At 38.8% G+C, this 14,200-nt stretch overlaps 1 protein-coding gene across 2 annotated transcripts in view; it reads left to right on the top strand.

The window, feature by feature from the left end:
* CDH6 (cadherin 6) overlaps positions 1-14,200 on the top strand; it is a 124,928-nt gene that overhangs the window by 87,177 nt on the left and 23,551 nt on the right. For both annotated transcript variants that reach the window (XM_047730274.1, XM_047730275.1), the window contains exons 3-5: positions 6,967-7,261; positions 10,688-10,807; positions 12,803-12,970. In XM_047730274.1, the coding sequence (XP_047586230.1) occupies positions 6,967-7,261; positions 10,688-10,807; positions 12,803-12,970 (583 nt within the window). The remainder of the gene's footprint in view (positions 1-6,966; positions 7,262-10,687; positions 10,808-12,802; positions 12,971-14,200) is intronic.

The raw sequence follows: 14,200 nt of genomic DNA on the forward strand, positions 1-14,200 counted from the left end.
AATAAATAAAAAAATCTTTAAAAAAAATAAAAAAATAAAATCATTCATTATTGAGGACCTATAATGGGCCAGTATGTCAGGTGCCGAGAATACAGAAATGAACCAGACAGTTTGGGTACTTTCCTTCATGAAACTTCCAACGTAGCTATTTGCTGAGTGAAACATGGAAATAAGTCATCAAAGAGATAGACTCCGCCAATGGCTAAGTGGGGAATAAATCAAGAATGTATAGCAGAGGAATCTAACTTAGACTAATAGCTTACTTAGGGAAGGCTTTCCTGAGGAGATCGAGGGTACGCAGACCTGATATATGAGTGGGATCACCCGGGTGAAAGTTGTTCAGAAGGACTTTATGCCAAGGGGACCATATGCAGGTAGGCCGAGATATGAAAGAGACTAATGCATCCTTTAGAAACTATAGTAAGCAGAGTATGCTGAAATAAGGAGTATCAGGGAGACAGTGGAGGCTGAGGAGGCAAGGGGGCAGAGACCACGGTGGACTTTGGAGGTCACGTTAAGGAGTGAAGATGGGCACTTTTATCCTGAGAGTAAAGAGAAAACCCTGCAGGATTTAATTAGAAAAGAAATGACATACTCAGAGGTGGTATTATTACTGTTTAAGTCGGGCTAGTTACAACAAGGAAAATAGACTGAGAGGAAGCAAGACAGGGTGTGTTTTAGGAGAGCCTCATTGCAACAGACCAGGGAGAAATGTCAGGGACTTGGACCGGGGTGGTGGAAAGGAAAACAAGTAGGTGAGTCGAGATAGTTGTAAGAGGTAGAACTGACAGGAGATTGGTGTCTTAATGAAGTGGATGATGGAGGCAGAGGGGAGGATCTAGGATGACTCTGGTGGCCTTCACAGAGACGGGACACACAGAGGAGGAGCAGGTTTGGAGAGAAGGTGATGGAGTCAATTTAGAAATCCTGAGTGTAAGCTGTCCAAGAGACTCGCCTGGAAATCAAATGCATCTTTGACTCTGGATCTTGAGAAAATGGTCTGCCCTGGGGTCATCTATAGATTTGAGCATCAAGGGCACAGAGATAATATTCGAATACAGGAAAATAGAGGATGATCTCATCAGGGGAGAACATGAGAAATGAGGAAAGACAAGGACCTAAGACATTGGCCTAAGGGTGACCAACTTTTAAGGGACAAGTAGAGGAGAAATAACTGGCAAAGTCGATTATTCTAAGTTCTATCTTAGAGACGACAGAATGAAACTAAGCTAATCTAATTAATTTAGTTAATTAGCAGGAAAGTCAGAATTCAGACCCAAATCTTTCCACCTTCTGAATACTTTATGTTTATGATGTGAGGATGATTTATTGAAGCATTTCTCTGAGTTAGGCCTCCTGTGAGGCATTTTACATTCGTTATTTTATTAATTTTCAGAGCAATGTCCTAATAAACTCAGTATGGTTGTTATTCCTATCATAGAGATGAGAAAACTGAGACATGGAGAAATTAACTAAGGTCCCCAAAGTTACAGCTGGTAGCTAGCAAGCATTTCCATCCATCTCTCTCTCTCTCTCTAAGATCTTGTTTTTTTTTTTTTAAGTGATCTCTACACCCAACATGGGGCTCAAACTTACAACTCTGAGATCAAGAGTCTCATGCTCTATCAACTGAGCCAAGTACTCCATGCCCATTTCTTTCTCTTACCCTGGTCCGTGTTTTTAACTATTGTGATTGTACTAGTTAAGGCAGTGGTTCTCACACTTGAACACTCATCAGAATTACCTAGAAGACTTCTTAAAACGCAGATTACTGGGGGCTCCTGGTTGGCTCAGTCAGTTAAGTGCCTGCCCTTGGCTCAAGTCATGATCCCAGGTCCTGGGATTGAGCCCTACATCCTGCTCCCTGCTCAGCAGGGAGTCCGCTTCTCCCTCTCCCTCTGCTGCTCTTCCTGCTCATTCTCTATCTCAAACAAATAAATAATATGTTAAAAACAAACAAACAAACCCAAATATTGGGATTGCTGGAAGGCCCCCCCCCTTGAGGTTCTGATTATGAAGGTGGGAAGGGCCTGAGAATTTGCCCCATCTCTAACTAATTCCAGCAACCTGCCCCAATAATGTGCTGCCATCAGCGTTTTCACTTGTGAAGCAATCATCAGATATAAGTTAGTTAACTTATATTAGATCATTAGCATTCAAATACTGCATATTAAAATATACAACATAAAATTTTATTGAAAGATATTTTTATTTACCTGGCCCTGTAATCTCAAAACAGAATCTACTTTTAATTCCTGCCATGTACTTCAAGCAAGGTTGAGTGTCTTCCTTGTACAAACTCTCCCCAACAAGCTCTTCACAACCTTCACAATATTACGTATCATGCATTGTAGATATATAGATATAGATATAGATAGATATATAGATAGATCTATTTCAGTGAAGCCTCAGTTTGTCCTAACTTGATTATAGCCTTATTTTCTTAATTTAAAATAATATTCAATCTAGTTAACAAAATTATGTTCTCTCTCTCTCTCTCTCTCTCTCTCTGCTGTCACTCCAGTTTCTCCAGTTCAGTCCCATTCAGACACCTTTTCACAACTGTTCTTGGACTGCTATATCTATACTGCTATATCTATGCTATATCTGATTGTCATCCTTTACCTTTCACAAATGGCCACATAGCCTTGGCACTACATTCTATAAGCATATTCACCATAATCTAATTTTTTTTTACCTCAGCAAAAAAATCCCATAACCCCTTTCGGGCCGGTGTGGGTCGTCTCCCAGGTGTGTCATGGAGGTAAACTTTGGTTTAGACTCTGTTTTCTGTCTCAGGGATGCATTTGCTTAGAAGACTCAGTTTGATCGCTGACTCAGCGACTCAGTGACACACAGGTAATGGGCGGCATCAGCTCATTTCATAAACCGCTAAAAATCAGCACGATTAGTGTTATACCTTTGAAGTGGAGTCCAAATCCAGTTGAGAGCTGGGACGTAGAGGCGGTAAAAACAGCCTGGTACTGCTCTGGCATGACCCTCCGCAGGGCTGTGTCTGCAACCCCAAATCCCCATATTTATGTTTCAATGTGTTGCACTTAGAAATAACAATAAATCAACAGAAAAGCAAAGACCACCATCTCCTTCTGAAACAAAACGCTACAGGTACAGTAGTAAAAAGTCCTGCCAGCCCCGGATGAGATGTGACTTTCTGAGGAAAGTGGATAATTTTTACTTGATGGTGAATCGTTAAAAGTGAGCCAGATGATTAAACTTAATGGAACAGCCACATTAAACTGAAATTAGTAAAAACATGCCTGGGGCAGCCGGCAACCTTTTATTTGTTGTTGTTTAACTTCTGCCTTTTACAGTGGCCATGATGAATGACATCACAAAAGAAAAAATCCAATTAAAATCTAAGTGCTCAATAAACCCCTAATGTCTGGTTGCCACCGCCACTTTCTCTAGCACTCATGTCTTCTGTTTCCTCTTTTCCTCAAGAAGAGAGAAAAGAACTGGCCCCAGGGGAGTTCGGCAGAAGGAGAAAGAACACACAAAGGCTTCTGGAGGTTTCTGCTCTCCGCACTCTCTCAGACAAAGGCATTGCACTTCGAGGGGGATGAGGTTAAATTGTTTTATTATCAGACAACGCCTGGGTAAAGAGATGCATTTTCCCACTAGTTTTCAAATACTGATAAATCAGAATAGGGATCTGGAGAGCAATCCTGTTCATACTCTTAGTTGGTGTCTCCACTGCCCTTTCATACCGTCTCGGGTGTTTGTTCTATAAGTCATCGGAATGGTCTCTCCTGACAGCTAAAAATAAGTTTCTGATTACTTTTACCTGAATAAATCTTGTGGCCAGATGTGGTATTCACCTACTAAGTGTGCAACAATTACATATTGAGAGTGATGAGAGAACCAGCCGAGGGAAGTCTACAATCTAGCAGGAGGCAGAATATCATTCATCACGTGGAAAGACAGCACTTGACACCCAGTAGAAGAATACTAGCTTTTGATGACAGATTTTGCCTTAGAGATACCATGTGTTTGTAAAATTGGGTTTTCAAAGTCCTTACAACAAAGTTCTCAAAGTCAAAATAAGAGTCAGAACACGCTTATTATGAATGGGGATCTAACAGGAATCGTATCTTAAAATGTGCTTTTACTGCATACTTACATAGGAGTTAATATAGTATTTGTACATGGTCTCTAATTAGATCTTCCTGATAGCCTTGTCCTGTGCTTCTATTATCCTCATTTTATTGATAAGGATCTTGGCTCAGGGAGGTTAATTGACTCTGCTATGATCTGACACGTGTGAGGGAGACCAAATGAACACAGCTCCTATTTGGGACTCTGATGCTGTGCCCCCCACCCTCTGCCAGGTTTGCTAACCATGGTTGCCCGGAAGCCAGATCCAATGGGCAGTGATGTTGGTTTCATTACTCATGAGCTAATGAAATCGCTTTTTAAGAGCTCTCTTCAGTCATTAGAATTTGACAATGGAGAGTTAAACTTTCCCCAGTGGCTCTTTCTGTGTAATCATGGTTTCAACATTTCCTTAGCATATCACATTACACAAATCATGGAGTCCTCTTTTGTTTTACATTTCTTACTGAGTTCGTCTCACTTCTAAGCAATTCCCTCCCTGTTCCCATTTATCTTCCATTATTTCTGCCAAATTGCTTTCAAGGCTACTAATTTACGAATAATATTCTCTTCCTCAAACTCTGCTTTTAACTAGCATTAGCTGTGTGGCGTTGGACACCGTTTCCCGATCTCTAAATAAACATGGAGGTTGCACCGAAGAATCTATAGGGCCTTTTCTTGTGCTCAAGTTCTAAGCTTCTGACTATCACACAAGGTGTACAGTTTTGAAAACACTACATAAACAGGAGCCTTGGTTTTCTTGACTCAGTGATGATGGATTCAGTTAGCTCATGGTCCCCAAAGTGTGTTTCTTGGAAAACTGTCCCCAGGAATTCCCACATCCAGAAAGGATTCTTCACACAAGAAAGTTCAGGGAAGTTAGAGTAAATAAAATCAAGTAGTTTTGAACTGTAGGCATTCACAGCCTTTAATACGTTAATATACACTGGGTGACACCCAAGAAAAAGACAGAAGATGAAGTATTTCCAAAACTTATGGGAGCACAGAACCCCTTTTCCTTAGCATTTTATAAAAATAAAAGTTCAGGGGCGCCTGGGTGGCTCAGTGGGTTGAGCCGCTGCCTTCGGCTCAGGTCATGATCCCAGGTCCTGGGTTCGAGCCCCGCATCGGGCTTTCTGCTCGGCAGGGAGCCTGCTTCCTCCTCTCTCTCTGCCTGCCTCTCTGTCTACCTATGATCTCTCTCTCTGTCAAATAAATAAATAAAATCTTTTAAAAAAATAAATAAATAAATAAATAAATAAAAGTTCATGAGATACACTTTCAGAAAGGCTGGATTCGCTTATTTTCAAAGTCCTTCTTTGGCTTGAGAGTCTATTTTCAAATGTGCTTGAAGACGCTACTTCAAGCATTTCATGTAGTGTTAATTAACGGGACACCAAGTTGGCTTACCCATTGCTACTATTGCCATTCTTGTTGTAACATGGCCCATATTCTGTCTAGACAGAGATGAAATAAGGTTTAAGGACTAGCTACCTTCCCAATAAACTACCTCCTCTCTGTGTAGCTGATGCTTGTAACTAGGATTTTAAAATAGTTCTCTTCCATTTTCACTTCTGCAAATTTGTGAATAGGGTTCGCTTATCTGAAGACCTAAGAAAATTCCTTCTAAACTTTTTCTGAGATGGGAAAAAGGGAACCAAGGACACTACAGGAACTCAGTGCTCTAGAAATCATCTCTGAGAGAGGCAATGTGGGCACATCATCAAAGTTAGAATCATTCTCTTCCGTTTCAATGGTATATTAACATTTCCTTAATTCCACCTTTAACCCAGATGCATTTCACTGACAGTCTTACCAGAGCCTCTGCTTGATGATCGTCAGGGAACCCACTGCTTCATAATGCAGACCATTCCACTTTAGTCTGGCTCCAGTTTTTAGAAGATCCTCACCTATATTCAACGAAATACTGAGTAGTAAATATTCTTGTTCTCAGTGACCTTGTAAATTGCCTAGTCAAGGGATTTTTTTCAAGGCACTGTTCCTAACAACACAATGTATCTCAAGTGCTTTGAGTTGAATTTCATAAGTAATTAAATAAATATCACATCTTCCCAGAAAAGTGATTATAAACGCCATCATATAAGACTCAAGGAGGGACTCCTGGGTGGTTCAGTCATTAAGGGTCTGCCTTTGGCTCAGGTCATGATCCCAGGGTCCTGGGATTGAGCCCCCGCATTGGGCTCTCTGCTCAGTGGGCAGCCTGTTTCTCCCTCTCCCACTCCCCCTGCTTGTGCTCTCTCTCTAGCTGTGTCTTTTTCTGTCAAATAAACAAATAAAATCTTAAAAAAAAAAAAAGATTCAAGAAGACTGGGTGGTTCCCTAAATTTACCAAGATAGGAACATACAGAGGTAGAATGTACTCAGGTCTCTGTTTCAAAAACCAAGCCCCTTTCTCAATAGCATATCGCTTCTCTTGTATGTCCAGACACATGAAAGAGAGGAGGAGAGTGGATTTGTAAAATCTGAATGCTGCCAGGAAAACAGGAAAATAGTGAAACTAGTTTCATTCCAGCCAAGTTAATGTGTCCTTGGGCATCTTGCTATTATTACTCTGGCTTTTAGAATTCCCTTCTCTAAAACAAGGATTACTACATTTTCTATAAGATCTGTCCCAGTTTTGGAAATTCCTGTGATTGGAAGGAAACATTCATTAATGAATGGCATTACTATTGAGAATTTAAGTGAGAAAAACAAAACAAAACAAAACCCAAACCGGCATCCCTCAGAAAGGATTGAATGAAAGTTGACATAGCACGCAAGCATCATAATGACAAACAGTTTAGAATCACATGCTTGACTTTTATTTTCTTTAATTTTTTTTTTCTACACTAGTTACATTCAGACCAGGATAGAGGAGATGGATCACTTAAATATATCCTTTCAGGAGATGGAGCAGGAGATCTCTTCATTATCAATGAAAACACAGGGGATATACAGGCCACCAAGAGGCTGGACAGGGAAGAAAAACCTGTTTACATCCTTCGAGCTCAAGCTATAAACAGAAGGACAGGGAGGCCAGTGGAGCCTGAATCCGAATTCATCATCAAGATCCATGACATCAACGACAATGAACCAATATTTACCAAGGATGTTTACACGGCCACTGTTCCCGAAATGTCTGATGTTGGTGAGTGAGATGCGATTTCAACAATACAATGTTTCTCCTCTAGTACATCAACTGAGTAAAGGATCCTAAGAGTGAAATTCACTAAGTTGAGTGAATTTAGATGCTAAATTCTTAAGCTATCCTATTACAAAAACTTCCTTCATGACCTTTTTGTAAGTGCACCTGCGTTTCCTAATATTATTCTAGCTTCATTTTATCATTATCTTTAAGAAAACAGTATTTCCTATAATGATGAAGGGATGAAAAATGGCAGGCAAGAACAGGAGGAAGAAAGAGACATCACCTCAACCACTTCCTGCCCCCCAGGTGCCCACTCTGGTTCCTCAGGCTGAGAGAAGCAGCCCTCTCCACCTCTCTTAGCACATATTGGTACTGGGTCTGAAGTGAAGATCTTCCCATTGTAAAACAAAAGCCTGAATTTACAATCCAGACTGAAGAGTAATGACATTTGCTTTAATTAACTATGTATTTGGGAAAGAGACCCAAAGAAAATAATAAAAAAAAAAATCTTTAAAACAATGTGCAGATGATGATGTCTAGGGGATAGATCTTTTACTAAGTGATGGAAATTAAAAGGTATTCATGACATTAATAGGATGAATTAATATTTTGTGCACAATTCTACTACAAATTTTAAAGTTAACAAGTATGGCTTTATTTTGCTTAAATTGGGAGAAGGTTAACAGAATTTAAATTTTAAAAGATCATACTGACATCACACTTAGCTACATTAAAATACTTCATGGGATCCAGTGACAAATTTTAAGCTACTTGTGTAAAGGGTTATTTTTATTTTTATTCAGTGTCAACTTCAGAAGGGCTAAATTACATAATAATAACTTTTCTATAATCCTGTGAGTCAGATATCAGAAACGTTTTAGGTCACAGTTCCAAGACTTGGAAAAACCTAATCCATGGAAATGATTGTAAACCCTCTAAATCTTTCTCATCAAGAAGTCGCTCATCTCATTACTTAAAGCCACTCAGTTTTGTTAGAAAAACCACAAACCATCAGCAAAGCAAGAGAGAGGGATTAGAATTTTAAAAGGAAGATTTGTTAGGAAAAAAATATTTTTCTTCCACATAGTAAAAGGGAGGAAGAATTAATGAAGCACCTCTTATGGTCAGCACCAGCCAGGAAAACAGTTTCCAGAAAACAAAACTTGACATGCAAGGTGTCACTGCACAACTATAGGAGGTGCCATTCACTTTCAAAGCCATGATAGAATTAATATGTATTACAAATATTTGGGGATAGCTAGAAGTAACATGTCTTGAGGAAGGGAAGACTTTCTCATTTGTACACAGGCACAGTTATGTTCATATTAACCATTATCATGAATTAACACATCATTGTGATGATATAAAAAGGCATCTTGAGGTGCCTGGGTGGCTCAGAGGGTTAAGCCTCTGCCTTTGGCTCAGGTCATGATCTCAGGGTCCTAGGATCCAGCCTCGCATCGGGCTCTCTGCTCGGCAAGAGGTCTGCTTCCCCTTCGCTCTCTTCCTGCCTCTCTGCACACTTGTGATCTCTCTCTCTCTCTGTCAAATAAATAAATAAATAATTTTTTAAAAAAGGCATCTTAAAGAAATTATATCATGATTGTGGGACAGCAGCAGGATGGTATAAATGGGCTTTGGTGTCAAGCAGACCTGAGTTTGAAAATCTACTAATAAGCAGCAACTTGATGTCTGATCCTTTGGTTCCATATCTACAAAAATAATAAAAGTCAAGTCCTAAGGATTATCATGAGGATGAAATGAGAAAACAAATGCAGAGCCCCTGGTATAATATCTGGCAATGAACAGGTGCTCAAAACATCCAGATAATCATATTCTAAAGACATTTGAATTGTATATTGATGTCAAATAAGAATGTGGGTGTTTGTTGACTTTTACTATTAGCTCTTGCTCTAAAATCATATAATGTTCTCATTCTCCCCACCTTCCTTCCCACGTTATAAGGATGGGAGCTCTGTCTCATTAACATGCCACATCCAGGGCATCCAACCCTAACACAGTCCAATATATTCATTCAGCAAATGGGATTGGTTAGATATTACAAAAGCAATGTAAAGCTTCTAATACTCCCTGCATTTAACTTCCCTATCCTTTCCATGGGCTGGAGTGCTCTAACAGTATGCTTACGGTTTATCTGATAGGAATATCAAAAGTCAGCCATGAGATGATCTTCATCAGAGGGCCTTACCCTTTTTGGAAGTCACAGATACCTTTGAGAATCAGATAAAAATGTATGGATCTTCTCTTCAATGAAATAGACATGTAATCATACACATAAAAATCTGTGTGGAATTTCATGGGGGTTAGGAATACTTTGAAGGTTATTAGGTGACTGTGGTCCTCAAAACAAGAATGCTGATCTAAAATATCATAGCCTTCTTTGTGCATTTAATTATCATCCTTTTTTCTTTTTTTTTTTTTTTTTTTTTGAACTATAGGTTCCAGTTGTGAATGCTCTGGGGTTTTAATTAATTCTCTAATCCAACCCTACCTCTTTAAAGGTTCAAGGTCTTTCAGCCTCTTGAATTATCAGATAGTTTTATTATTTAGGGTGCTTTAATTTATAATTAACAGAAAACCCAACTCAAACTAGTTTAAACGGATAAGCAGTTTAAGTCATACTTAAGTCAAAAGTAAAGTAGGCCTGGTGCCTCAGTGGGTTAAGCCTCTGCCTTCAGCTCAGGTCATGATCCCAGGGTCCTGGGATCGAGCCCCACATCGGGCTCTCTGCTCTGCTCCCTCTCTCTCTCTCTGTGCCTGCCTCTCTGCCTACTTGTGATCTCTGTCTGTCAAATAAATAAATAAATAATTTTTTAAAAAGTAGGCTTTTGGATGTGGTTTGATTTGGGTTCAATTATTTCTCTGAAATTTTCTGTCCTGTTCAGCTTTGTCCTCAGGCTGACATCTCTGAGGTCACAAAATAGCTGCTTCATTGACAGGCCCTAGATCAGCACATTTCAATCCAGGAGAAAGAGCACCCATGGCACAGAATTCCCAAAAAAAAATCACAAGAGGCTTCCTGATTGGAGAACTCCGAAACTAATCCCTATAGAAAAAGTAATGTAAGATGCTGACTGACTTAGGTCTGGATAACTTCCAAGGATGACCCTACCAAGAATCCAATCTTGTCCTTTGGAGATTGATTGGAATTGGTTCCACCCAAGGTCATGACCATCCCCCTGCTTCCCTCTAACCTAACCCTTACAACATTCAGAAATGTTGATCATCACACTCCTTCAGAGTGAAAAATCCAAGACTATTTAACCTAGCACTGTCCTGAAGTTCTCCACTCTTTGCCAGGATAGTTTTGTACAAAAGTAAGATCATGCTTTCTCTTTCTATGTGTGGATCAAGGATCCATATGGACCCTTAATTTATTTTCAATTCATGTTTCTGTCATTACAGGCACATTTGTTGTCCAAGTCACTGCAACTGATGCTGATGACCCAACTTATGGGAACAGTGCAAAAGTGGTGTATAGTATCCTACAGGGGCAGCCCTATTTTTCAGTTGAATCAGAAACAGGTTAGAATTCCTTTTTGATCTTCTTTTTAAATCTGTAATTTTAACTGACATGTTCAGCTGAGCTGGCGTATTTTTTAATAAAAACAATCAGTGTAATTGAATTTTCTTAGATTCACCTGCCAAATACCAGCAATATCTTGTAAACACAATATCCACATCATTTCAATCAAGAAATCTGACAATGGATGTTTCATCCATTATGTTTATATATGGTAGATTCAGAAAAACTTCTACAATGTTATTTTTTCTTCCAGTTTGGGGTGAAGTTAAAGACCAATCCCTTCTGATAGCCATTGGGGCTATTTATAAAAATTCCAATTCTTTTTCTAGTTATTTGGTATCTCCTTCCCCTGCTCTGAAGCTAGTTGGAGATTTGTTCGGGCCATCACTAGCAGTGATGCTAGTCACTTCCAAGCAGAACTTTTAGATCGTGCACAATCTATATTCCTCTCCTCCTGCCACAGAGATCACAGATGGAAACCATTGTTGACACTGGTCTCCAGCCTGGATGTCTGTTATCCTCAGCAGAGCTTCTTGCTGGCCTACTCAGAGAATGAACGAAACATTAACGTTAGCATGTCAAGCCAGTAAGATTTTGCATTGTTTGTTATAACATTGTCTAACGTATCCTAACTGATACCATCCTAATAAACAAAGTGGATTCCTTAATGGAATCCTTTTTTTAACATCTCATTTTTCTGCATTTTCTCCATAGAGTAGCATATTATCTTATGATGAATTGTTTCTTAGGAAATACTGCCTGTGCTGTACAGTAAATTCTACACATATTTTTGCTATCATACGAGGAGTTGAGTTCCTTTCACACATTTTTCAAACATTCATTATTGTTAGCAGAAAACAAAACATTTCTAGATTACTACATCCAGCTGGAAATCAATGTGTTAAGAGGTGTGATGAACTTGGAAAGAATCCCAAGGAGAAAGAAAACGTTGAGTTGAAAAACAATAAGGATGAAAAATTAGAAATATCCAACATAAAGGACAAAAGGCTAAGGGTATCTCCTGTATGTATATGGAGGAGTACTGTGACTGGAGAACAGGTTACAGCTGCACTTCCACAGAAGCCAGGACTATAGGAATAAAACTGACCCGTTGTCTGAGGTATTCGTGTTAAAAATTAAAAAAAAAAAAAAAAAGATATTTTCAGCTTCATTAGTTGTTAAGCACTGGAATGTGCTACCAGAGAAGGTTATAAAGCCTTTAAAGCCTTCAAAGCCTTTAAAGCCTATAAAGATTTTTGAAAGAATGTTGTTAATTTAAGCATAAAGCCTACATAGAGATTAGGCAAACTTTTGGTTCTTTCAACTACCTATTTTATAACTACCTGACAATAGAGATAAATGTGACCTAACATGAGAATGTTGGTTTCTGCTGGGACCAGTTGAACTCATGCTCACATCAGCTTTAGGAAAACTTCTATTCTCTAGGATCATACAGATGGTAATTACAGGAGAACTGATGCTGTGTTTTCTTAAGACCGTAGTTTTGTGGTTTAGAAAATCTTCCGAACGTTCATTATGGTAGGTATATTTGATGAGCAATTAGCTGATTCAGTAAAGTGAAACTCAAGAGTCAGTTCAAGGAAATGGCTTAACAATTTCCTCATAGTACACTTATATGTCTTTTATCAAGCAGCTTAGTAGGAAGCACTGTAACACATGCCAAGTTACATTTTGCTGTGTTATCTTATACCACATGATATTTATACAGCCTACAATCTCTACTACTGCAGAACTGACTTGTACTTATTCACCACGTGTGATAGGTGCTTGGTTTTTTTTTTAATGGATCTGTCTCCCTTATGTGGTTGTAATTGCCTTCAGCGTAAGGGCTATCTACAATCATCTTTATGTCACCCATGACATCTGTATAGTGTATTATATATTATAGATAACAATTCATGTTTGTATAAGTAAGTGACTTGATAAAGTATTTTTAATACATCCCTTTCCACTTCTGAATTTCACACCCATAGGTATCATCAAGACAGCTTTGCTCAACATGGATCGAGAAAACAGGGAGCAGTACCAAGTGGTGATTCAAGCCAAGGATATGGGTGGTCAGATGGGGGGATTATCTGGGACCACCACAGTGAACATCACGCTGACTGATGTCAACGACAATCCTCCCCGGTTTCCCCAGAGTAGGAACATTTCATTGAATGAATTTCTTCAGTGTACTTTTGTAAAACTCTAACTTTAAGAATGATATTTATTTCCATTATTATTAATTATCAATATTAGTGATCTCAGTAAGAACCATACATTTATTAGCTAAGCAATTTCTGACATGGTTATTGGTTGTAAGCTAACCCCATGGTTATATTTTTCCTTATAAAAAGCCCGCCACAAACATAAATTTGCTTGTGCAGAACATATGTGCACAAGCATGCTTCTATTTGTTTAAAAAAAAATTGACTTTATGTTTTGTGAATTTAATCAGTCATATAATCTCTTTTAAATCCTCACAAAGCTTTGTAAGGGGAGGATTTATCATTTTACTGTTTCTAAAAATACAACTGGGGAAATAACTATGTACTTAATCCTTTTGTAATCATAAATAGTTTTCTATATTATGGTTAATTGAGATACGAAAAGTCATCTCTAAAGTCATTAACTCTCGTGGCTAGATCAGAAAAAAAAAGAAAGAAAAACAACATTCTTAAATGCCCACTTTGTATCAGGCAGTACCCTAGAGCCCTTCATATAAAACACCTCAAGTGGGTACTGGCTTTAATATAATTTTTCTTCCAGGAACAAAATTTATTTCTGACCATGATCTAAGTAAACTACTTGAATCCTGTCTTCCACGAGAAAATAGGTGCCCACCATTAAAAAGAAAGCCCACTTACCCAATCATGGTATTTCTTTAAAGTTGGTCAGCTAATAGGTCAGCTAATAGGGGCTTCTTTTATAACAGGAAATCGTTACATTTTCTTTAGTTTTTTCATGTATTTAATCAGAGCTAAATGCAAAAAACAGAGTATCAAACAAATTTCTGACTTATTGGGTAGAAGAAAGGTTTTATGGACCCTAAAATTTTCCCTCACAGAGGCCTGACATGACAAGATCGGAATCAGCAGTACTTTGCCCAAAAACCTCCTTTTCAATAAAGGAATGCCCCGGGGAAGGAAAACAAAAGGAGGCACCTGGAATGCCACTGGGACCTTACCTCACTTTGCTCTCTCCTTGGCTAGCCTGTGATCATTACTGAATAATGTACCAAACCTCAGGAGGGGAGAGTAACTCTAGAGGGAAACATTGGCTTGTGTTATCATTTTGCCAAGGATGAGCCCAACACTTACTGAATGGAGGAATATTATCGCATGACTCTATTCTAGTGGTATCATAGTCTATGTCCTCTCCAAAATAAT

This window comes from Lutra lutra, chromosome 5, assembly GCF_902655055.1.
Source record: "Lutra lutra chromosome 5, mLutLut1.2, whole genome shotgun sequence".
NCBI lineage: Eukaryota > Metazoa > Chordata > Mammalia > Carnivora > Mustelidae > Lutra > Lutra lutra.